General features: G+C 35.6%; 1 protein-coding gene across 5 annotated transcripts in view; it reads left to right on the top strand.

The window, feature by feature from the left end:
* COL14A1 (collagen type XIV alpha 1 chain) overlaps positions 1-25,477 on the top strand; it is a gene marked incomplete at both ends in the record, with an annotated part of 205,215 nt that overhangs the window by 121,730 nt on the left and 58,008 nt on the right. For all 5 annotated transcript variants that reach the window (XM_080694909.1, XM_080694908.1, XM_080694907.1 and 2 more), the window contains 8 exons: positions 410-574; positions 1,673-1,711; positions 1,906-2,044; positions 3,671-3,813; positions 5,015-5,124; positions 8,417-8,575; positions 17,049-17,126; positions 19,671-19,757. In XM_080694909.1, coding sequence (XP_080551035.1) covers positions 410-574; positions 1,673-1,711; positions 1,906-2,044; positions 3,671-3,813; positions 5,015-5,124; positions 8,417-8,575; positions 17,049-17,126; positions 19,671-19,757 — 920 coding nt within the window. The remainder of the gene's footprint in view (positions 1-409; positions 575-1,672; positions 1,712-1,905; positions 2,045-3,670; positions 3,814-5,014; positions 5,125-8,416; positions 8,576-17,048; positions 17,127-19,670; positions 19,758-25,477) is intronic.

Below are 25,477 nucleotides of genomic sequence, written 5' to 3'. Positions count from 1 at the left end.
GAATGATGAACCCACCTTAGACTCTGCTTCTACTTCTTCACTGAGATGAATTCAGTTTCTCTGTTTCAAATATATCTCATCCCATAAATGTTAAGATAACTCTTAAAAATATGCAACCATGAAGATGTTACTCAAATGGGAACGATTTTGTCTCAAACACTAATTGGATCAAGGAACTTGTTGAGTTTCTCTAAAATGGAAATTTTCTTTAGGGGATGATGGAATGATTATCACTTAATTAGATATGTGCATGAGGAATTCTGATGAACTGTAAAGAATGAATTATCCGTCCCCACTGGCCTTTCTAAATAAACATATTTTAAACATTTGGACATTCAACATTTTATATTGCCTTCTTTGTGTTTTATGCAATTTAAAATAGTCAAAAGTCTGTTCCCCTCTGCCACAGGCTACAACATCTTTGCAATCGGTGTTGCTGACGCAGATTATTCGGAGCTCGTTAGCATTGGCAGTAAGCCCAGTGCACGCCATGTTTTCTTCGTGGATGACTTTGATGCCTTTAAGAAAATCGAAGATGAACTAATTACTTTTGTCTGCGAAACAGCATCAGCAAGTTAGTTCTTTGGAATTTGTACTTATTCGTGTCGTTTAAAGTCTGAAATAAATATTTAATACTGGTTAAATAATGAGTCCCATCTTGAACCGAGGCAAATATTAGCTTCCAGAACTGTTTATGTTGATAGTAAGTTTTATGGTTTTGAGCATATGGAGTAAAGCTTTCCTCCCCTCTGTTTAAGTTTTAGGTTGATAAAGATCTTCCCTAGTCAGATAAGAGTCTATGTGTTAACAGATAGTGTGCTTAAGCAAATGTAGAAAATAGTTTTCAAAAATGTATTAAAACTGTAGGTGAGGGCAATGTGTTAGAAATGAGCTTGGCGTGATGGCACACGCTTGTAATCCCACTACTTGGGAGGCTGAGATGGGAGGATCAGGGTTCAAGGCCAGCTTCAGCTACTTAGTGAGACACTCTGCAACTTAGTGAGACCCTGTTTAAAAATAAATAATAAAAAATAGGGCTGGGGGTGTAGCTCAGAGGCAGATGCCCCTGGGTTCAATCCCCAGCACCACAAAAAAAAAAAAAAGAAAAAAAAGAAAAAAGGAAATGAGACATTCCCCAACACAAAGGTTTAAGTGACTGCCATTAATTTTTTTCTCACTCCTTTCCTTCCTTCCTTCCTTCCTTCCTTCCTTCCTTCCTTCCTTTCATGTGTGTATGCACATGTGTGCATGATACTGAGATTGAACTCAAGGTCATTCTACCTCTGAGCTACATCCTCAGCCCTATTTTATTTTTTTATTTCAAAATAGGTTATCACTAAGTTGCAGAGGAGGCTGACCTTGAACTTGAGGCCCTTCTATCTCAACCTCCCAACTACTGGGATTAGAGGATGTGCCATTGCTTCCAGCTGTGGCCATTGATTTTAATGGAGCCTAGAGAGAAAAAGGAAATTGTTGCCCTTGGATTTTAAAACAGGACACCAGACCATATCAATCTTTATAAAGTAAAAGAAAACCATAACCCCATCTGATCTGAAGTCCCTCAACTGACTTCCAGAAAGATTGCAATAGTTTCCTGTTCTTATGACAGGAAAAGAGTATGTTTGAAAAATATCTGAACTAGGGTTTTATATATGTTTGTTTTGTTTTCCAGCCTGCCCACTGGTGCACAAAGATGGAATTGATCTTGCAGGTATGCATTATCATAATTTTTAAATATAAAAATATTTAAATCATTCCCATTTCAGATCCAGGTTTCTCTTTTGAGATTATTTTAAAAATATCATAAATAGAAAAAAATCCCCAAATCTAATCTAAAATCTGATGCTATCTTTATTCTCTTTCTCTTTAACTTATTTTGTACTCTCCCCTACCCTTCTTTTTTAGGATTTAAGATGATGGAAATGTTTGGTTTGGTTGAAAAGGATTTTTCATCTGTGGAAGGGGTGTCTATGGAGCCTGGTACCTTCAATGTGTATCCCTGTTACCAACTCCACAAAGATGCCCTCGTTTCCCAGCCAACCAAGTATGTTTCCATAAAGCCAGTTGTGTATATAGCATTTTATCTTATTTTTTATTTCAAAATTATATCAATTTAATATATGCTGCAATAGTTCCAGGTAGAACTTTCCATGATGTTTAGAGCAGATGATGTTTACATTTCTTTGTTTAAAAACATCAGACATGCACAATGCTGATTGAACTTTAGCATCATCAGTTCATCTGAAAAATATATAAAAATAGTTGATACATATATTACACGACAATATACCAGGCATTATTCTTAGTGCTTATGTATGCTAATTTACTCATACTTCCAAACAACTCTACAAAATAGATGTGGTTGCTATTTCACTTTTACAAATAATGAAATGAAAGCACAAAGAGCCAGTGACTTGAATGAGATCGCATAGTTTGTTAAGTGGTGATGCTAGGATTTGTACTGGGCAGCATCAACTACAGAGCTGCAGCTGAAGTGTCTCACCATGGTGTGATCGTTCAAATGACGCTACCCTTGAGGAATCATACGAGCTACTCCAGACTGTGGGAGAGTAGTGTCAAGTTCATGTAGAAACCACATTATCGCACCTCTTTGCAGAAGTGTGTGGTGAGCAGAAGGACACACGGGGCCATTTGCAGGCATTCTGCAGATTCCAGGGGTCTTTGAGGTTATAAGTTAGGAATTTCTGGCTTAAGGGGTCATCTCTCAGGTTGTCACCTGTGACTTTACATTTCAAATCTATATTCAATTTTTTCTCAAAATGCCACTAGTATTGCATGTGAAACATCTTCGGAGGGTTCAAGTTTGGAAGGGAAAATATGATGAAGGAAACACTTCAAATAGTGCTATGCACATATATGAAATGCCAATATCAACATCCTCTGGGGGGAAAGGAAGGCAGTGGGTGAGACCTGGAGGGAAACTCACCAACCAAGTACTGTGTGCAGGTATGGCCCTGCCACTCTGAACCTCATTAGGATGTATAATTTCAGTACAACAAGAAATTATACTTAAAAAGAATTATCTATCTACTAGATGTTTACCTCCTCCATCCACGGTCCTCACTGGGCTCCTGGGGCACACACTCTTGAGTTTCTGCCTACATTACTGGCTGACTGTTAGTAATGCTGGTTCCTCTTTTCTCCTCCACCCCTTCAAGTGAGACAGACCAGGCCTTGCGCCTTGCTTTCCTTGCTTCCTCTTCTTATACCCAGGGCCTAGTGATCTCTGTAGGATTGTGGTATTAAGCACCATTTATATGTGAAATGCACATCCATTTGTAGTTCCAGTCCTGACCTAGCTATACAGTACCAAAACTTATGAAACTACTTGAATGGGTAAGTTACAAAATAGACAAACAAGAGCTTGTGCCGCCACTAAAAAAAAAAGCATGCTCTTAAAATATTTAAGAAAATGGAAAGTGTTTATAAAGTGATGCTCAAAAAAGAATGGGAAAATTATATAAATTAGATAAACACAATCTTTAAAGACTGGAGGAAATGTACTATATCAAAACAGTGATCAAGTTGGGATTAATAGCAATCTTTTTTTTCAAAAGCTTGTATAATTAAAGTATTTTACTTGATAATCAGAGGGATAACTTTTTGAGGAAATATACAAGAAAGTCTTATTTCTTCTTTCCATGTTCAGGTATCTGCATCCAGAAGGACTGCCTTCTGATTACACAATTAGTTTCCTATTCCGGATTCTTCCTGATACTCCACAGGAACCATTTGCTCTTTGGGAGATTTTAAATAAAAATTCTGACCCACTGGTGGGGATCATTTTAGATAGTAAGTGTATTGATGTATATAACATCTGAACATATATGTATAAATGATGTAGGTGGCTTGTCATCTTGCCTGTTTCATGTATATTATAGAATAACTCACTAATGCAATGTCTAAATACTGAATAGTAATTTGTGTAACATTAATATTAACATTATATAATAATTGATTATGTAATTCTTCACTTATCTACTTATACTTTCAACAAATATTCCTTAAGTTCCTACTTTGTACCAATACTAGGCTCTTGGATAGCATGGTGAACAAGCTTAAAAGAGACAAATTTTACTGAGATGGTCAAGACTGAAGGACGGGCAAACTTGGTAGGGAGTCCACTGGGAAAAAATGGGACCAGACGTTCAATTTTTGGACATGGTTTTAATAAATATGAGATGCTGTTTGGTAGTCCAGAACAGATGTCAGAGTGGCAGTATAAGATTTAGGAAGAATTCTGGGATAGAGATATAAACGTGGAACTGTGTGTGGATGACAGGTGAGCCATGTTACTGGGTGAGATCACAGAGGGAGAGAGTGACTCTAGAAAGAGAAGAGACTAGCTCTAGAGCCTGGGAAACTCCAGTGTTTGGAGGTTGGAAAGTTGAAGAGAAGCCAGTGAAGGAAGCTTTTCAATACCATGCTCCGGAGTGTTACACACGATAATGACTTAAGAGCACATCAACTTTTGTGGTTCACAGTATTGAGTTTTTCCAAATTGCAAGACTAGAATGAAGCTACAGAACCAAATTTGAAGGGCATTGCCATGTGCTAACTCAAAAATTTGGTTGAGGAGAGTATTTTAAGCTTATTTACAACTAGTATTTGTAAAAGGACTTTTCAGTAAAAATGGAAAGGTATGCACAACTAAATAGCATATGGCAAAACAATTTTACATTGATATTGAAACTAAAAGGGTGTAAATACTAATTCCATGTATATTCTGGACCAAAAAAATCTTTTAAAATGATGAAGACTAGCTTGTCCCTATGAAAGCAGAATGAAAAATGAAATTGTAATGTAGGAATGCATTAGTGAGGAAAATATTGCTATTTTCTAATAATAAAATATTGCTTTTAATATGAAAGATTCAAAATTAAAAAGGCTTTTGTGTGTTTGTTCATAATAAATGATTTATGTCAGTGGAATAAGATAAGGGTCTACTTTTAGTTTTTTCTAAATTTCTACTTATTTTACTTTATTTGAATAGATGGTGGTAAAACACTAACATATTTCAACTATGACCAAAGTGGAGATTTTCAAACTGTTACTTTTGAAGGACCTGATATCAGGAAAATTTTCTATGGAAGCTTTCATAAGGTCAGTAAGCCTTTGTATACATTTATTCTTTATTCTATTTGCTAATGGGAAGAATAATAGAAATCGATTGATAGATAGGTAGATAGACAGATAGATTTAAAAAAATCTATAGTGCTTTGGATCTCAAATTTCACCTATAGTAAGAATTATGACCTTCAGTGCTTATTAACAATGCCCGGAAATTCTGATTAGACACCTCTAAGATGGACCCTAAAATGTACATTTTTAGAAGAAGTGGCAGGAGGTAGTGACATTTATCTAGGTTCCTCCTCTGAGAAACAGCTTAGGAGAGGATACTGTATATAGCTTATTTGCTATGTAATATGTGGTATAGAAAGGATTGCTGGTCTACCTGGTCACTCATGCATGTGAAGGCAAAATCAGTTGAATTATCTTAGAACGATGATTAGATAGAACTGATTATACCTTTATTATGTGTACCAGGTCAACCCATCACTGCCGTCATAAAAGTTACCCTGATCCAGGCATGGTGGCCATGACTGTAATCCCAATACTTGAAAGGCTGAAATAGGAGGATCATCAATCTGAGGCCAGCCTCAGCAACTTAGTAAAGACTCTATTTCAAAATAAAAATTAAAATGGGCAAGCTGGGTGTGGTGGCACATGCTTGGAATCCCAGCATTTTAGAGGATGAGATGGAGGATCAAGGTTCACGGCTGGCCTCAGCTACTTAGTGAGGCCCTTTGCTACTCAGTGAGACCGTTTCAAAATGAAGAATAAAAAATAGGGCTGGGGCTGGGAGGTAGAATGCCCCTGGGTTCCATCCCAAGTACCGCAAAACAGGGGGAGCTGGTGGTAGCTCAGAGACAGAAATCTCTGGATTGAATCCCCAGTACCATGTACAAAAAAAGAAAGCTGCCCTGGGGGAAATTTTAGTCAACCCTAATTTTACTTGTTAATTTAGTCACTTGGCACCTGTGATAGAACTCTGCTCCTTAACATTGGTTTCTCAGAGACTTGCTTCAGGTGTTCTCTGGGCTAGAAATGCTTCCTTCTAGTATTTGCTTTGTAGATAATCTCACCGATCTCCTGGCTATTAAGCAATATAGCACCTAGACTGCAGGATGAGCAGAGCTTTTACTAGTGGTGCTGAGCCAAGCCTTGCTTTCCAAGCAGGCTCTTCCTGCTCTGTGAGAGAAGAAATTGAGCACACCTTCATCTTGGCTTCTGTTTCATGACCTACTTAGTGAGGCCCTCTACAACTTAGTGAGACCCTGTTTTAAATTAAAAAGAATAAAAAATAGGGCAGGGGATATACCAAAAGTTAAGTAAGTAAGTATAAACCATTTTGCAAAAGAAAACATTTTCCCCCACTGTGTGATGGGACTACACCACCAGAAGTAAAGGTATCTGAAAAGCACATGAGGTAGAGGTGGAAGTTTATTAGTTCATGGTTCAAAATATTGTTTCATTAGCAGTTCTTTGGGTTTAATATCACTCACCAAGTTCTTCATGCTTCTTTTCTTGTCTTTCTCTTGCTTTTCTCTCTCTCTCTCTCTCTCTTTCTTTCTTTCTTTCTTTCTTTCTTTCTTTCTTAAACATGGATATTAGGTGCTAGGTTTTCTAGCACCTAGCATGAATGCTTCTGTAATTCATACTAATTAAAAAATTTTCTAAGCTTCAAAACCACATACGAGTAGTTTTACGTTTTCTAAATGATCGTGGTACAGATGCCCATCAGAAGCAAGAGCTATGGTGGGAATTCCTCCAGCTGTGTTTCTTACTTTCATGATGGTTAACTCCTTTTTGAAAAAAAAGGACTCTCAAGAGCTCCACTGTAGCCGGGCGTGGTGGTGCACGCTTGTAATCCCCGTGCTTGGGAGGCGGAGACAGGAGGATCGCGCAGGTTCATAGTCAGCCTCGCTGGTTTAAGAGACCCTGTTTCAAAAAAAAAAAAAAAAGGTCTGGGAGTGGGAGTGTAGCCCAGAGGTAGAAGGGCTTCCAGGAAACTCAGTACCACGGAAAAAAAAAAAAAAGAGCTCCACTGTTGACTTAAATTACTTTTATGCTGATGTAATGTAAATAAGACATTAAATAAAAATTGACATAAATCCATGTGCTTCCAGCTTTTATGTGATCCTGAAACAAAAGTTTAATGAGACCAGTAAAATTAAAAGTAATAATATTTTTACATGAAAGATAATGCTGTTTCACAAACGGGCAGCCTCTTCTTACAATGTGAAGACAGGGGTAGCTTTCCTAACTCCCTCATCTTCCTTCCTGTCGCCCAATGGTCTTTTTCTCTAAACTGTCATGACACTTTCCCTTAGAGAGACAGTTGTTCATTCATTTGACCTTCATTTGCGGTGAAATCATATTTACCTATTGGTTTCATTCTTCTCTCTCACGAGCCTACCCAAACAGCTAGTGCTCATGAAGCACCTGCCATTATAAAACAAAATGTGTGTATAAGCGCTGAATTTTAGAGCAGAACCTGGTTAAAATGTGGTTACCTAGTTTACCTAGGAGATACTTACCTTTGAGTATTTTCTGAAGTGATTACACAAACATTTTCAAATCTTCACACAAAATGTATAGACTCTGAAACAAAATGTCCTTCTAGTGTGAGAACACTGTGTGAGACACGAAGCCAAAGGTGCTTTATTTTATCTGGGCTCTGTGTCACCAGGAAATACTCTTTTTCCTCTCACTTTGGGAACCTCCCATAGAACTTTCCAGGTAGGTGCTGAAATGAAAGATAGTTACATAAAAGAGGGCAAATTGATCATTGCATCTTTCAGCTTATTCCCTTAAAGAACATGGATTCCCATGGGGGTGCTGAATAAATTTTTTTCTGGAAACGAGGCAGTACACCAAGTATGTCGAGAACCCTAGTTCTACTTTGCTCATCCTTAGTTGAATATTATTTAGTGGTACCTTAGACAACTGTTGGTGGTAATTCAGAAGCACTTTTAAATTTTAATACTGTCATGATAATTTTAATGTACATTCAGAAAAGATATAACTAACATAGCAATGCTGTGATTTCAAATATTTTACTTCTCTAGAATAGAGTTACATTTTTTAAAAGAGTGAACACTTTTAAAGTTACTTGAAAGAAAAGTACTAAGTAAAAATGAAGATGGGACTTGAATGTGGAATAGTCATAGAGGTTGTAAAAGTAGAAATATCTTCCTCTAGCAAAAACCATTTTGACAGAATTTCTTCTCTTAGTCTTCATGCTTTTTAACATTGATTCATACAATTATACAAATTCAGTTGATATTTTCTCCTACCTCTTAGGTCCTAAAATATCTTTACTTTTCCCCAGCTACATGTTGTTGTCAGCAAGACTTTGGCCAAAGTGGTTGTTGACTGCAAGCAAGTCGGAGAGAAGGCAATAAACGCATCTGCTAATATCACGTCGGATGGTGTAGAAGTTCTAGGGAGGATGGTTAGATCAAGAGGACCAAATGGAAATTCTGCACCGGTAAGTGGATAAACAAGTATTACTTCTGTGTGTGTGTGGGGGGGGCACTTTAAAGAGTATTCACCTATTTTCCTAAGGGAAAAGTTTGATAAAGAGATGGACAGATGAATGGATGGATAAGTAGGTAATGGACTCTTTGCATGAACTAAGACATACACATTCAAAGCTCTTGTCAGTAGGCTTCTGTTGTATCATAAAAAGAATGCTCCAGGAATTAGGCTAGTTTATTTTCTAAATGCAATTTAAAATTCAAAAAGTGCAACAGTCATAATGGTTTGTAATATAAGTGGTTTGCCATTGGGAGTCAAAATAGAAGCGAATCTTTTTACATAAGAAAATAGAAATACATCCAAAAATTTTGAATATTATATATAGGAGATTGACACCGGCCTCTGATTTGGTTTAGATTTGAGCATTTTTGTTTATTTTTTAACTTTTTATTGGTACATTGTAGTCATACATCTTAACGGAGTGCAAGATGGTGGAGGCATACATGCACACGTCATCCAAATGAGCATTTTTAAATTAGATTTTTGCCATCACTCGTGTAAAGTTTACTTTCTACTCATTAATAGTTATTTACATAACAAGTCAAAGATCATATATTTTCAGCATATAAAATGGAATTTGCTTCTGGGAGACTGCCAATTGGCAAAGAAATCCTACATTCCCTTCACTTATTACCCAACCAAAAAAAAAAGAATAGTGTATACAGTTTTTGTTTTATCACCATGGGTTCGCAGCTAATTAGCAGCATTCTGTAATTTGAGTCATTCTATAATTGGTATGGCATTTCTCCTGTAAGCATCTAGTCTAACCCACATTTCCTTTACATGTAACAATAACTAAGATAATTGTGAATTATTACTATTGCCTTTAACTTTCATGTATTTGTAGAGTTAGCCAGCTATATGGAATGTAGAAAAATCTGGTAGCTCTCAAAAAGATTTTAAGCTGAAGATAACTGTGTACAAATGAAATGTCATAATATGTCCCATAAATAAGATTATAACAGACTGATAAACTGGAGAGGGGCCACGGGGAGAGACCATGAAATGACACATACCCCCATTTCCCAGTGGCCCCTTCCAGGAGCACAGTTGTAATTATCATCTGTTTACTTTGCACACTAGGAAATGACCCCAGAGTGGAAGAGTGATTTACTGTGAGATGGAATGCTGCTCTGTGGCATTTCTCTGTGTGAAACCTTTGCTTCCTACGTGAATGCAGTATTAGTTGCTATAACTCATCACCCCAATTCATATTGTCCAAAGTTTTTCCACTGAACTACCTGACACCTTATGTTAATGCTTTCAGACCTTGAGAGCGGATGTATGCTAATTAGTTTACCACTTAGCTTTGAATATCTTTAAAAGTTCTTTGGTTTTACATTGTCTTGGAGAACCATGGCTTAGATATTAGAAAGAGTATAAAACCTATGGAAGGCTCTTTTGCTTTCGGTTATGGTAAAGAATTTTAAGAATGTTTACATGATGGTAAAGAATTCTTTTCTCTCTCTGTGTGGTATTTCATGTTGATTGAGAAACATGTAATCTTCTTAATGGAAGATACTTGAGGAATTTATATAAATAAAAAAGTAGCAAACTAAGAAGATCTTATATGGATAAATGAATATATAAATGAATCTCCAGAAGGATAAATGAAAAACTATAATTTAAGCAGAAGAAGCAATTTTAGGTGTCTGAGATTCTAGGTTCAAATTATTTAATACTATTATGATGATTTTCTTAATTTTAAAAACAATGCAAATAGACTTCCAGACAGTGGGCATTCAAAGAGTCAATAATAGCCGGGCGTGATAGCGCACGCTTGTAATCCCCACACTTGGGAGGTGGAGACAGGAGACTTGCATAGCTTTGAAGCCAGACTCGCTGGCTTAAGAGACCCTGTTTTCAAATAAAAATATAAAATAGGTCTGGGAGTATACACCAGAGGTAGAAGGGTTTCCAGGTACCCCAGTACCACCACAAAAAAAGAGTCAATAATACCTTTTCTACCCTGTATCCCACCTTTTATAGATCATTAGTACTTGTTCAAAACTTAATTAGCTAAGTGGGGAGGCATAAGCTTGTAATCCCAGCTTTTAGGAAGCTGAGACGAGAGTATCTCGATTCGTGGACAGCCTCAGCTACTTAGCAAGGCCCTTCACAACTCAGTGAGGCCGTGTTTTAAAAAATAAAAAGACTATAAAATAGAGTTGGGGATGTAGCTCAGAGGTAGAATGCCCCTGGGTTCCAGCCCCAGTACCTCAAAAAACAAAAACTTGATTATTGATACTTATTATTATTTGCTTTTTTTTTTTTACAGTACTAGTGATGGAACCCAGGAGCATTATTTGCTTTTTATATATACTAATTTTAGCCCTCTAGCCATAATATAAATTTCACCAAATAGAAACCATTATCACCATTTCTATCCTTCAACACAGTATCTAATGAATACCTAAAATGGAGTACCTTTTCATGAAATTCTTGATAGAAGTTAAATAGAAAGTTATATCTTTTCTTAAAACTTTGTTTGGTCTATACTATTAATCTCATTTGTGTTATTGACAGTAATCCATTAATAGATATCATCCTCTAAGTATAATTTGTATTTTTCAATTATAATTTTATAATACTAAGGATAATAATTATATTTCAAATTACACTGTATGTGATAATTGTACTCCAAATATATGACCCATGAAAAATCAAATAATTGGTTTCTGAAAGCAAAGTGCCTGTAAGTTTCAGGTTCACTGATGACAAATCTTCACTTTTGGCCATAAAAGAAATACAATTAAACAGAGCAACCTCTGTGGTCACTTAGAGCCAGTAGTAGACAAAGGAGGATTTATAGAAGTCTAAAATTAAAGAGTTCATTGTAAGGCTGGTAGGAAAAAGTCATAGCTTTTGTTGGAATCTAGAAGCCTACAAAGAATTACTAAATAGGTTTTCAGTCTTCCCACTTATTAAAGAATTTGATTATGATGAAATGGATGATATTAGGTTAGATCTCAAGAATGTGATTGGAAATTCAGCCACTTGGGGGGGGTGTTAGTTAATTGTCTCAGTACAAAGTACTCAAAGCCTTAGTCTTCAGTTTCAATTTAGAAATGTGTCCATTTTGATGTACATCTGTACTTCAATACCCAGCAAAACAAAATGAGTATTGTGCAAAGTTTACATTATTCCAGGAGTGCAATTATTGTATGAGGAATAGTAGCTTACAGGTCAGCATTCCTTGCCAAATTCAGAAATGATTTAATAAAAGCCAGATGGTGGGAGAATCTAAAGGTTCTACCTTTTATGAAAATACATTATTTTAAACCATAGGTAAGTGGAGAATAGATGAATGGATATAGGGATACAGTTACTACTGTACAGAAATTACATTCTTAATAAAAGAACTAACCCAAACTTACAGTAATACAAGATTTTATAAACAGCAGCAGTCCCTAGTGGGATTAAATTATAAACAGGATTAATTTAATGTCAAAACATGTGTAACCAAACTTAACAATTGTGCTTCTTTTTTTCAATCATTATCCTCCTAAGAAATTTTCTTTACCTTTTCTGATACCTTATGAGATGGTTCTAAAATTTTTTCTAGCATAAGATCATGTTTCTCAGAATCTTTCTTCTACTTTTGCAAACCTAATACTTAGGTAATAACCCAAATGAAATTTATTTAGCCCTCTGCTCTTGAAAAAAATAGAAACATAATGTATATCATGGTGCCACCTATGATTTTATTCAATGAGTTAAAGCTGTTATGTAGAAATCAACCGTAGAGTAGTTGATAATCCAAGAGCAAATGTTAAATTACAAAAATAAGGCCAGGCGTGGTGGTGCACGCTTGTAATCCCCCCGCTTGGGAGGCGGAGACAGGAGGATCATGCAGGTTCTGCAGCCGCACTGGCTTAAGAGACCCTGTTTCCAAATAAAAATATAAAAATAGGTCTGGGAGTGTAGCCCAGAGGTAGAAGGGCTTCCAGAAACCCTAGTACCACAGAAAAATTACAAAAATAATGTTTTCATATGAATTATCTCTTTAAATCTTTAAAGTATTAATGGTAGCTGATACTTATTAAATACCTACTATGGACTAGGTAGTGTATACTTGTATGAGATTATCAACTTAATATTCTAGTGATCCTAGAAAGAAATATTTATATTTCCTCCACTCCAGAGATTCAAAAATTGAGGCTTACAGAACAGGGAGCAGTCTTCTTTTACACAGTGAAAAAAATGAGATAACAAGTTGTATGTAACATCCACAAAGTCACATGGATCCTATTCTAGTACTTTCTTTTACTGTATCAGACAATCATTCCATAGAGCTTAAGGTAGAGAAGAAAGTCTGGTCTGTACCGGTCACCACATGCCTGCCTGTTCATTGACAGGTTCAAAGATTGGTCATTATTTGAATTGCAACCTTGAAATTTGAATTGCAACCTTGAAAGTATGATCAAAACTTACCTTTCAAAGTAGGTCTATACTGAAACATTTTCATCTTTTCAAACAAGTATAATAATTGTTAATTTCCTTTTTCTAATTTAATTGGAGTCTTCGTGGATTTCTTAAATATCAATGAATTAAAATTTCTACCAACAAGTATAACAATTGTTAACTTTCTTTCTTAATTTAATTAGGGCCTTCATGGGTTTTCTAAAATTCAATAAATTGAGAAGAAGTAAAAGCAGTTCAATAACTGACATGTGGTAAATGCTCAATATTTCTTGGTTTTATGATGGAATCAACAAAAGTTAGACACCAAATCAATAACAAAAGAGAGCTAAGGTCCCTGGTACTCTTCCTATAGAATTCTTGTGCCGTGGAAAGCTCTCTATTTGTATAAGTTCGGATGCAGCTTGACTTCAAATTATAAACTCAGTTATATTATGCTAGAAAAATGTTAGAGGCTAAAATCTGGTGCTGAGTACAGAAAGTGGAGCCAGGAGAACATTTTAATTCCCATTCACAGATCAAAATGACTCAACTGCTGAGAAATATTTTAATCTTATTTTCATGCTAACATTTGACCCCAAATGACTTGCCTTTTGTGCTACACCCAGACAGAATTGTCCAACAATGAAAAATGAGCATTTGTAATTGGCTAAGTATTCCCTTGAAAGAGATTACAAGAAGTGAAAGTAGGTGGATATGCATCTCTCCTTTTTTTTAACACCCTTTTGGCATAGATATATATCTTTTATAACGTTCAATTAGTTACAAACGAAAGAGCCACACAAGTAAAAAGATGCAGTTTATTGTTTGACTTGCCTAAGATATGATTTATTTTGAACCTTATTGTCTTGCATCTTAAGACCCTCTAATTATACATCTCATGTATAATTTATACAAATATGTATGTAATGGCTTTTGGAATAAAAGCCAGAGGATTTTGTCCTTTTGTTTTATAATCATTCCCTAGAAATGTGCCCTGGAAAAAAAATCCTATATACAGGCTGAGGAATCTAAACTATTAGAATGCAAAACAATTATGAATAAATTTGTTGTCCTCGAAAAATAAAAAGCTGCTGATTTCATCTCACTTGCAAAAGAAAAGACTTAGCCCACAGAGTTGCATTGCGCAGATGATAGCATTGGCCTCATTCTGCACTTAGTAGGTATTCAGCCCTTCAACAAAGACATCGAGCGCCCAAGAATTCCAATAACTCCAGAGAGTGGAAGTGTAGCTACAGGTTTATATGGAGGCGTACGTGAGTGACGAGGTGGTGAAAGTTTATTTGAAAAGCTTCAAGAAAGTCTGGTGCACACTGAGGTTAGTGAAAGGTTTTGCTCGAAGTAAATCTTTCCGTTCATGGAAATGCTCTTACACTGAGGGCTCTGTTCAGAAGTGGAAAGTGTCTTAATGGAGGAATGATTTTCAGACTTAGCTGACTCTCTGATTCTGTCATAATGGGACCCATTTAATAAAGGTCCCCAGATGAAATGGCATTGTGGCTGGGCTATCTGCATTTTAAACATCAGATCAAAGATGCACTTATTGCAAAATAAACCACACATAGTTTAAACCACATTGGTTGTCCTTTTAAACCCCAGCCAGAACTGAGCTTATAACATTTGGTTTGATTATTTAAGCTTTTTATTTTTTAATCTCAGGTCCTATTCTACAGAATGGACATTAGTATTATACCTTGTAGTTGTGATCTGAGTATTAGATGATATATCCACAGGTTTATACATAGTTGCTTTCAAAAAATATTGGTTGCTATAGGTGTTCTTTGCTAAGATTTTCTCTATCAAAACATTAAACAGATAATATTTTTGTCTTAAAAAACAACTATTATATTTTTGCCTTTAATACTGTCACATTTACTCTGGTTCTGCTTTTTGGGCTTCTGCATTCTATATACACCTGTACCTTTTTAAAAGTCAATTATGAAAGCACTGTTTATATAACATTAAAATAATATTTGTTATTTATGAAGACTATTCCATGCACCATTCCAAATAGTTCTCTATCTTAATCCATTTGTTATTCGCCAATAAGCATATGAATAGCTATGATAGGTTGAGTATCCCTTATTGGAAATACTTAGAACCAGAAGTGTTTGGGATTGGGGATTTTCTTTTTTGGGTCTTTGATTCTTTGAATATACTCAATGGGATATCTTGGTGATGAGATCCAAATCTAGATACAAAATTTAGTTCTGTTTTAGATACATCTTAAATATATAATCCAGAAGCACAATTTTGTACAATATCTTTAGTGTAACTGCATTTTTACTACTACAAGCTCTTCCATGAGGTTGATGTAGGCTTTCCCACTTGTGGCATCATGTTGAGTTTGGGATTTCAGATTTTTGGATTAGGGTAGTTCAACCTGTGTTACTACAGGGCTTTGACAGATGAGGAAATGGAAAGTCCAAGACAAAAAAACAATTTTTTCAAAAGAACTCAGCCAGCCAGCGGAGGAGTCTGGAGCTACTTCCTGGCAGTCTAACTCCATAACTACAAGCCCTTATACTTCTTGATATGTTTGTTTCTGTTCTTATTGATAAAATTCAGCTGTAGTGTATTTTTTTAATTTATTAATTTAAAAACCTCATCTTTTATTGGTCATAATTTTATTGTACGGTTGCAGTGTCCTGGCTCAAATATCATACTCTTGGAGGGTGAGAGTTAAGACATTCAGGGAAAAAGAAAGCATTGAGCCCTGCAGATACTCCAGCAAATAGCACACTGGATGTGGATAGCATCAAGAAAATAAGATGCTTCAATTCATTTAAAAACTAAGGGCATTTTATTGATGAGTTAGAATGAATGTTTTCAATAGAGCACAACATTATTCTTGTGCATAATGACAGAAGGCCTGGTTTTATTGTATTTAATGTCAGAACTATCTCTCTTGTGATAGTGCATATACTTTTAGTCACTTGTCTTTCTAGTACAATGCACTTGGGCATTCTCAGTTTCATTTGGATGTCTCTTGGTAAGAGAAGAGTCTCACTTCTTGAGTAAAAGTAAGCTAGCAGGTATTCCAAGCTCTTGCTGAAAACACTACAGATTTACAATGAAAAAGTTCTTATGTACCTCCCAGCTCTAGTTGATGGTGCAGTCAGTATTTGAAAATAATACAGAAAGAAGTTTATTAGAAATGGCTGGGTTATTAGGTTAGCATGGGCCCCTAATGATATCATAGCACTGTTTCTGTATATTTCGACGTGTGCATTGAGTTATTACCAATGCACATGAGTGGAGCAGGTCTGTCTAAATATTTACAGTGTGAGCAACAGCTTACATAAAAATAAACTTAGCTCATGTCCTTGCAATACTAAATGTGAATCTGTCATGGTACTTAACCATGCTCTTTTAGAGAATTTATTTGCCAGTCTCCTCACATCCTGTTAGTTCTTCTAGAACAGAACTCATTTCTTTTTCATTTTTGTCCCCTAAAAGTCCACTGTCCACTAAAGATGATTTGCTGCATCTTTGCATGGAGGAACAAAGTAGAGATTAATTCAACAAGCTTTCTTGGATGCTTATTTTATACCACCTATTATTGGTAGATGACACAAAGATGAGTGTTTCCTGTCTCTTGAAGGGATTAAAAAGGAGAGATCATAAATAATTGTACTGTATGGTGGGAAGCACACTTCAAAAGAAACATGTGGCATTCTGGATGATTACAGATGCATTTGGGAGTCGTGTGATGGTCTTTACCAGGAAGAATTTAATAGAGGGGCTTGGCTTACTCTTTAGTAAGCTGGAAAGGAGAAGATGTGATAAGGAGCAGGTTTAGATGGTGTATGTAATGATTATAGACAAAATCTTAGAGCACCGCATGTGGAAGAAACAAAATTAGTTTGATATTGTTGAATTTATTTTAAGCATGCTATAATGTTATGTTGAATTGTTGTTATATTAGCATGAAATCAACATAATTATGAACATAGTCTATATCCCTTTTATTGGCTGATGATTTTTGTTTTAAATCCCAGTTCCAGTTGCAGATGTTTGATATTGTTTGTTCCACATCATGGGCCAATAAAGACAAATGCTGTGAACTTCCAGGCCTGGTAAGAATGCTTTCATCTCTGTTGACATTTTTTAAAATCATATTTAATTTTCTCTGAAAATGAGATGCTATTTCTCAATACTTATAAATAAATACTGATAATTAAAAATAATAAGAGGTTAAGAAGGAGACAGAAAAGAAGAAATCAACAAGACCATTACATACAATCATCATACACAATGTGAACCACACAACCTGGAAGGTATCATTGATATTCCAGATATTCCCACACTTCCTAGTTCACAAAGTTCTTAGTGTCTTAATTTTTTTAGTGGCACTCCCTAAGCCAAAGGAAATACTTATCAGTGCCATTTAAGAAATAATTAGGCCTAAACATCTTACCATATATTTCCTAAACCCCCAGTAGCCATATAAAATATATATGAATTGAAATAAAAATGTTTTTATTTTATTATTAAATAAATAATATTGTTTTATAACATTTTTATTATTTTCTGTTATTACTAAGTGTAGTTATTTACTGGAGAGATATGGATGTCTGCTGAAGATTGCAGTACTTTTCATATCTTGGGGTCAGATAAGCATCTGCTCTTCTTTTTCCACATTGCTTTCCCCCCACCATGGTGCTTGCTCTTCATCATAACGACTACTGAAAAGCCAGATTTACAATGCAGACCACGAAAAAAATGTTTCACAATATGCTGTTAAAACTGTCATGTACCTTGAGCTAGTCATTCACATGAAGTCCAACTAATACAGTGTTTCTCTTGAATTTTTAAAACATTCAGTGTCCCTGTGAGTTTATTATGGTACCCCAGGAATCCTAACATACGATTTTGGAATTGTACTCATAATTTATATAACCCATGTAATGCTGCTAGTTTTACTCTTTTCTGATTATTCACACATGGGTCTATATTTGCAAAAAGGTAGGTAGATAGATTAGAGAGATAAATAGATAGAAAAAAATAGATTTACGTCATAGGAATTCCAGAGAAGGCGAGCTGGAATGGACAGTTCTATTGGGGTTGGACAGTATTCATATCTTAGTTAAACCTGCATGGTGAGTGTAGAGAAAGCCTTCAAAGGGCTAAGATATTTGAATTTTAGAAGATCATTGACCAGGTCATGACATCTATCCCAGTCAGTAAATTTATGGCAGCCTATTTGAGATGTAAGTAAAATAAAAAAATAAGTTTCTAAAAAACTGTAGTGGGGAATAAAATCAGGCACCTTGATGTCGTGCTTAGGTGCAGGCAAGTTGGAGATTGGAAAGGGAAACACTCAAACCTTATGTTGCATCGAGAAAAACTGTGATTCCAGTTCTAGAAAGGACCCACACCTTCCTTGTTGTTCTTTTCTCTTCTATTGCTGAACATGGGTAAAGCGCACAGTAGGAAGACAACAGGTGAAGCCACGGGCAACAAAATGGCACAGCCATCACTGAGCCTCGGAGCCCAGGCGGCTGCTGTCAGCCTTGTTTGCAGGGTCTTTCCGAAGACTTAAAAGTTTTTGTTTTTCTCTGTCTGGATAGCAGGAGGTTTGAACTGAAATCTTGACTACTGTCCACCATTTAGAGAAAAGTACAGACATTATACACAGGCCATTTTTCAACATTTGGGGGTTTTGCTGTGAAAATTTCAGCAATTCAGAATGTTGTCATCTTGGTAATATAATTATCCTTTGTATTCTACTCTCTTCTAATCTTACTATCTCCCCAAGTCATAAATAACAAAGGTTGCTTTCTCTCCACCCAGAGACTGATGGACTCTATGAAGTTCTGTTTTTTATCCCAGTACAGAATTCATTTGGGCAACTGCTTTAAATAGGATATTTTAAAATTGTCCAATAGCTGTTCCCAGGTGCTCGGTCTTTCTCTAGATTCTGGTAATTCACTCAGATATATTCATTCTGACATTACCAGTTTGTCTTGTGATGTCACATAGCAACACAATTCTCTAAAGCAATAATAACTAATAATAATTAATAATAATAATAATAATAATAATAATAATAATTTCCTATCCCCAAAGCTTTAGGTCAACATTGTGTTTTCCTTTGCTTCAGCCACAGAATGTAAGCAGTTGATGAATTTGTCACTGCAACTTGATGTGTTTAAGAAGAGTTTTTGTATTTTGTTTTATTTTTATGTTTGGTTTAATACAGATGTGGCTGTTTTCATCCAACATCCCAGCATATTTTCTTTTATCTTTTGAAACAGAAAATAATATTGTACCATAAAGGAAGTTTTCAGGCCCTTCAGTGCGTCAGGTGTCATTGCTCCAAATGAATTAACTAATAGGCAGGGTTTATTTTCACCCACTCTGATCTGCTTTCCTCTCTTGCATTCCCAAGCCAGTTCTAGAAAATTCTTCTATGGTGTGATTATCAATCATTCACCGGGTACTAATGCAGAGTTCTTTACAAATAGATGTGTAATCAGGGGTGAATATTCACTGCCTTCCTACATAATGTTTACTTAAAGGTGTAAACATATCTTTAAGTACTTTGCTGGAGTCAACAAAGCCTTTGTATAGACTGTGTCGTTAGCAGTTGTGCCATTGTTATTTCTTTTTATTTTCAGAGAGATGAGGAGTCCTGCCCAGACCTGCCACACTCCTGTTCCTGCTCTGGAGCCAACGAAGTAGCTCTGGGACCTGCTGGACCACCGGTAAGTCTTGCTAGTTTGGCTTCATTCTTGAGTAACATTAATAGCCATCACTTGTGTGTCTAACATGTGCTGACTGTGGTGCTAAATAGCTCTTACCCGTTTTATCCTGAGTAAACTGAGGCACAGAAGTGTTAAGTGAGTTGGCTAACGAACACCATGTGGAGGAGCTGGGCATCGAATCCAAGTCTCTGTGAGTATTAGAGATGATAGCTTTCACCACCGAGCTGCATTGACATTCCTCTTGCTGTATGTTCAACATCTTCCCTTCATGCCACTGTGGTTTGTCTTTAGTGTGAGTATTTCAATCACTGGGTCTCTATATGTACCTGTAAGATTTGCATATCTTCCCTTTGCCCATTCTGTGTCAAAATTTATATGTGAACGGGGATTTCACCTTCACCAGGAAACATACATATCTGAGAATGAAGTTCCCACTAATATAAACTTCCTGCAGAAAGGATGAAAGAAAAGAAGGGAAGAAAGACAGAAAGAGAGAAAATACTTTTCTAAAGTGTAAAATAAAATAACTACATTCTATGGGGCTTTGACTTTAATAAATTATTTGTAAAAGTTTAAATGCTTATTTTATTTCTCACCTGCTAAACTGGCATTACCCATACTTATTTTTAAATAAGAATGACATAACTGTTCTATAGTCCAGAAATGGAAAGTGTATCAAGGCAGAAAGACAAAGATAACAGGGAAAAGATGCAGAAGCAGATAAAGAAACTCTAGCAGCAGTATTCTCAGGCATGACCTGTCTTTTCATGTTGACTTGCCAGAGGCAGCCTGATACAGTCAGTGCACAGGTAACCCAAGCTGACAGCCAGCTTTCAGCATGGAGGTGCACACCAGGTTTGATCCACCAACATAAATAAGTCTCCTTCATCTGTGCATCACGCTTCCTGACCTTAAAAAAAGAGAACCTGCTGAATGTATCTGAAAGAATATATCCCCAAACTTCCTCCTTTAAGTCTGGCATAGAGCATATTCTCTCAAACTATGAATGTAGAACCCAAACAGTATTTTTTTAAATATACTTTTTTCCAAAGAAGCAGACATGGAGTAAAGGTAAAAGCATTACATTTAAATAATAAGCTTAGACAAGTCACAAAACCACTTAAATTTCCACTTCATGTATACAATAGTACCTACCTCTTTAACTACTATTACAAAGAATGTATAAAATAATATGCATATATACATATATACTCTGTGCATTATAAAATGCTAATCGAACATAAAGTGTTATGTTCGGTATGGAACTCAAAACAAAGACTGACATGAAAAGTATTAGATGCTTTTATTCAGAATATTAGAAGTTCATTTGTGATAAAAATTTGTTCATCTCACCTACACATACACACGCACACGCGTGTGCGCAGACATACTCAAGCTGGTGGTCTCAGAGGAAACCCACGTATCTTTAGTAAAAAGCCCTCAAACCTAGTGAAATCATTTTCATAGATTCTGAATATATTCACATGTGTCTAACTGAGCAGGTTTTGAGAACTGAATGAAGGTGACTGATGTTACTCACAGATTATTTCGTTTTCTTAGTTTTCTTTGCCTAGAGAAAAGTTTCATCCATTTTGCATACTATTTTAAAACAAGTTCTAGATTGATTACGAAACATTTTAAACATAGAAAATATTACAAAATAATTTTTCCAATGAAATATTCTCAAAGGTACTATGTTTTTTGATATATGTCATTATACTTTTTCCCAGACCCAGAAAATTTATAAGAACAAGATCAAACCCTAATGTGATAGACTTAGCAGAAGAGTGATGTATCAGTGTGTCATTGTGCAGCCAGACTGGTAACGCCAGCCAAGAGAGATTTGCTTATCTTGTATGTCATTGTTAGCGTAGGTGTGACTTTCCGTCAGGGCTAGAATTCCACTTGTCTATAAACCGTTTAAGTTTCTTCTATGTAGATTCCCTAGTTTTATGTAGTGCTATGTTGCTCTCATTTCTCATTGCTTGGCTGGTGTTTTGAGCATTTCTGCCCATAAATCTTCTATTAATGATAGAGTCTGCAAATACCTTTCCCAGGTTTTTGGCTTTCTTGTTGCTGTTTATGTGAATTTGCATTATGTTGAAATTTTAATTCTCTAATGTAGCCAAATATAATACTTCTATGAATTACTGTATTTGTATTTTTATTTATCCCTTCTTTTACCCATGATTTACCTAAAACTGTCTTAAATTTTCCAGTACTATGTGGGATTTTTGTTATCCTTTACTTATTAATATTAATTCTTTTTGTCCATAGCTTTGACAGTTATTATAGATTGCTAATTGTCCTCTGTGTTAATCCCCACTGCTTCTTTATAGTAATACAATTCTCTGAGTTAGCTAAGCATATTGCCACCCAACTAAGGACTTGGCTTCTTAACATCCTACACAAATAGGTGTGACCTCATAACTAAAGTCTGGCCACTGGATTATGAGTGAAAGGGTATTTGTGTATATTTAGGAAGTGGTTTTTAAATGGAAATTAAATACTCTTCTTAGCTATTTTCTCCCTTTTTAGCTACCTACAAGAGAAAGAAAATAGTAGAAAGTTAGCTTTGATAAGCAAAATCCTAGGGTATTTGTAAAGTAATAAGACAGAAACAAAACAGTATATGTCTGCATGCTATCTTATATGCTAAAGGTGTGCTACTTCTTTAGACTAGCTACCAGCTCAGGTTTGCATATAGGAAACTAATAAGCCAGGTATGGTAGCATATGCTTATAATCCCAGCATTTGGGAGGCTGAGAAAGGATTGCGGTTCGCAGACAGCCTCAGCTCTACTTAGTGAGGCCCTTTGCAACAGTGAGATCCTGTTTCAAAATAAAAAATAAAAAAAAAAAATATAGGGCTGAGGTGTAGCTTGGAGGTAGAACTTCCCTAAGATCCATCCTTAGTAATGCAAAAATAAATAACTAAACAAATAAACAAATAAATAAACAAGAAACTAATAAACTTCTTATCTTGCCTAAAATTTTTAATGGTGATTCTTATTTACAGACTGGCCAAGCATGGTGACACATACTTGGGAGGCTGAAACAGGAGAATCACAGGTTCACTGCCAGCCTTAAGTTACCACTCCACAACTTACTGAGACCCTGTTTCAAAATAAAAAATAAAAATAGGACTGGGTGTAGCTCAGAGGTAAAATGCCCTTGGTTCAACTTCCCTCCTTCACCCCCCCCCCCCACAAAAAACCAAACCACTCAGACTTTCCAAGCTAATGAACTCGAGATACAGTTCTGAGTCAAGTTCTTTCAGTGCTTTGTCGATTCTATCACACTGTTTTATGGTTTCCATTGTTGCCATTGCAGCTCATCTTTCAAGACTTTATTCTGTGTAATTTTTAAAAATTCATTTTCCAGCATATTTTATGTTTGGCCTTGTTCATATGCTAAAAATCCTATCTATTGTGTCTGATTCCAACCATTATATTTTGCGTGTCTAGAAGTTATATTTAGTTGTTTATCAGATCTGCGGGGTATTTGCATTTGTCTTTGTCTTTTGTTAAAATAATTTCAAATCTCAATGTGGCTTATATCCTTAACCTGATAGTTTCAGTAGTTTCAATATATATGGTTCTGGTTCTGTCTTTGTTTTTCTGGTAATTTTACTCATGGAGACTCGTCTCCATATTCTATAGCATGTGTGTGTTACTTTCCTCCACACAATATCTATGTCTTCTCTGCTAAACTCCTGAATATTCAACTAACTGAAAACCACCTTAAAAGGATTGACTCTAGAGTTTTATTTTGATCATTAGAGGTAGTGTGAACTCTGGTTCCCAGAGTTAATTATCTAGAATAATCTCCTAGATAATTTTCTTTATTTTTTTCTTCCTTTTATTCTTTCCTTTTTTTGGACTAAGGATTGAACTCAGGAACATTCTATCTCTAAACTATAACCAGCCCTTTTTATTTTTATTTTGAAACAGGGTCTCCCTAAGTTACTGAGAGCCTCACTAAGTTGCTGAGGCTGACCTTGAACCTGTGATCCTCCTGTCTCAGTCTCCCAAGTACTGGGGTTACAGGTGTGCACCACTACACTTGTCTTAGATAATATTTCCTAAGGGAGATACTTTGTACTGCTCCCGTAAGTGTTACAGAAAAAGCATCTGGATCATCCACCTGACCGTGGCCCACTGTGTTCCAAGCTCATTCAAAAGACACCATTATGAGTTCCTCAGTTTAAAAGAATTGTTCACATTCAACTCTTCCCCGACCTGAGATAGACCCAGGTTCACATTTCAGTGCCTTGTGTGGGCTCTAAAACACATGCTCCGCTGCATGTCTCAACCCTCTTCTCTGTTCTCCCCAAGGGCAATCTCAGTGCATATTTCTATTTGTTTGTTTCTTCTCTGTTTCCAGTACTTAAGGATTCCGTTTTTAATTATAATGATATATATATTTTATTTTTAACCAGAATTAAATAATAAGCATTTGTAGCTCGAGGGTTTTCAAATGTTTTTCATCTGAATTAGTGCTGGAATAAGTCAGAAGATATTTATTTATGACCTAAGAGCCAAATGAGAAAGTAGCAGCAGAGAAGTAAAGCACAATGGTGGAACTGAAGCTTGAAGGGGGAAAAAGATGTAGAATAAGAAAAAAGCGGTTGGAATTTTAGAATGTTTCAATTAAAGAATATTAAACTATTTAAGATCTAATATCAAATAATATGATTAAAGAATAATAAACTATTTAATATCTAATATCAAATGATATATAAGAAATCTGGACTAACAATTGAACATAGATTTTATTTTTTCTTCATTCAAGAATGCCAAGAAAACTATAAAAAGACCTATGGGAGGGGATGGGGGGGAATTCTATTACTTTTGCCTAAACTAATTCTTTCTTTTAAAGAAGATGGATGTTTTGGTCCATAAGTGCTTATCGTTTTTCCCCCCACAGGGTTAGTGATTAGAGTTAGAAATAAGGTGGGAAATATATTACAGGTGTAAAATGATTCCTGTTTGAGAAAGGATGTTTCTGGTATCAATATCTGAGACAAACAGTTACATTTGATAAAACCTTCAGTTTCAACCATGTAAGATACACAATTTAAGAGTTGTGATGCATGAGTTTGTTAAGTAGGATTCATTCAGCTTTAAGGAGGAGAAATCCTGATCGACATACTGTTATAAATTATTAGAACAATTCAGCTTGAGCGTGAGCCAGCATCCACACTGCCCCTCCTGGATGCTCTTCCTGATTGAATTGACTAAGTCTAGTGAACATGACCATCTTTCTGGTTGCACAGAAAGACTGAGAAAGCAAATATCTGCCCTTTTTTTAGACTTTTTAGTAATAGGCATAAAAGAGACAAAGAGGTCCGGAAAGGCTGTTAAGTAGCCAGCCAACAACATCTGGTATTAAGCAAAAGTATTTGCCATATTTATAAAATAGGTACGTGTATGCAGAACATATATACATATGTATATTTAAATGTAATAGTTAATTAAAATATTCAGAATGCATATATACATATATATATATATATTTAGGCACACATTTAGGTTCATATAAACATAACCACATATTTTTATGTATATAAATATGTATTTATATCAAGAAAACTGCTACTATATAATAGTGTAGGCACTACATTAATATGTCATAAGTCTTAAGGGGAAATGCAAAGAACTGAAATTTCAGAAACACTAGTCTAATTGTCTTTATTTCTGTGTAAATAATAATTAAATT

The sequence above is a fragment of the Muscardinus avellanarius genome (genome assembly GCF_963383645.1).
Source record: "Muscardinus avellanarius genome assembly, chromosome: 4".
NCBI classification, from domain to species: domain Eukaryota; kingdom Metazoa; phylum Chordata; class Mammalia; order Rodentia; family Gliridae; genus Muscardinus; species Muscardinus avellanarius.
This window is presented reverse-complemented; position numbering and strand designations above follow the sequence as displayed.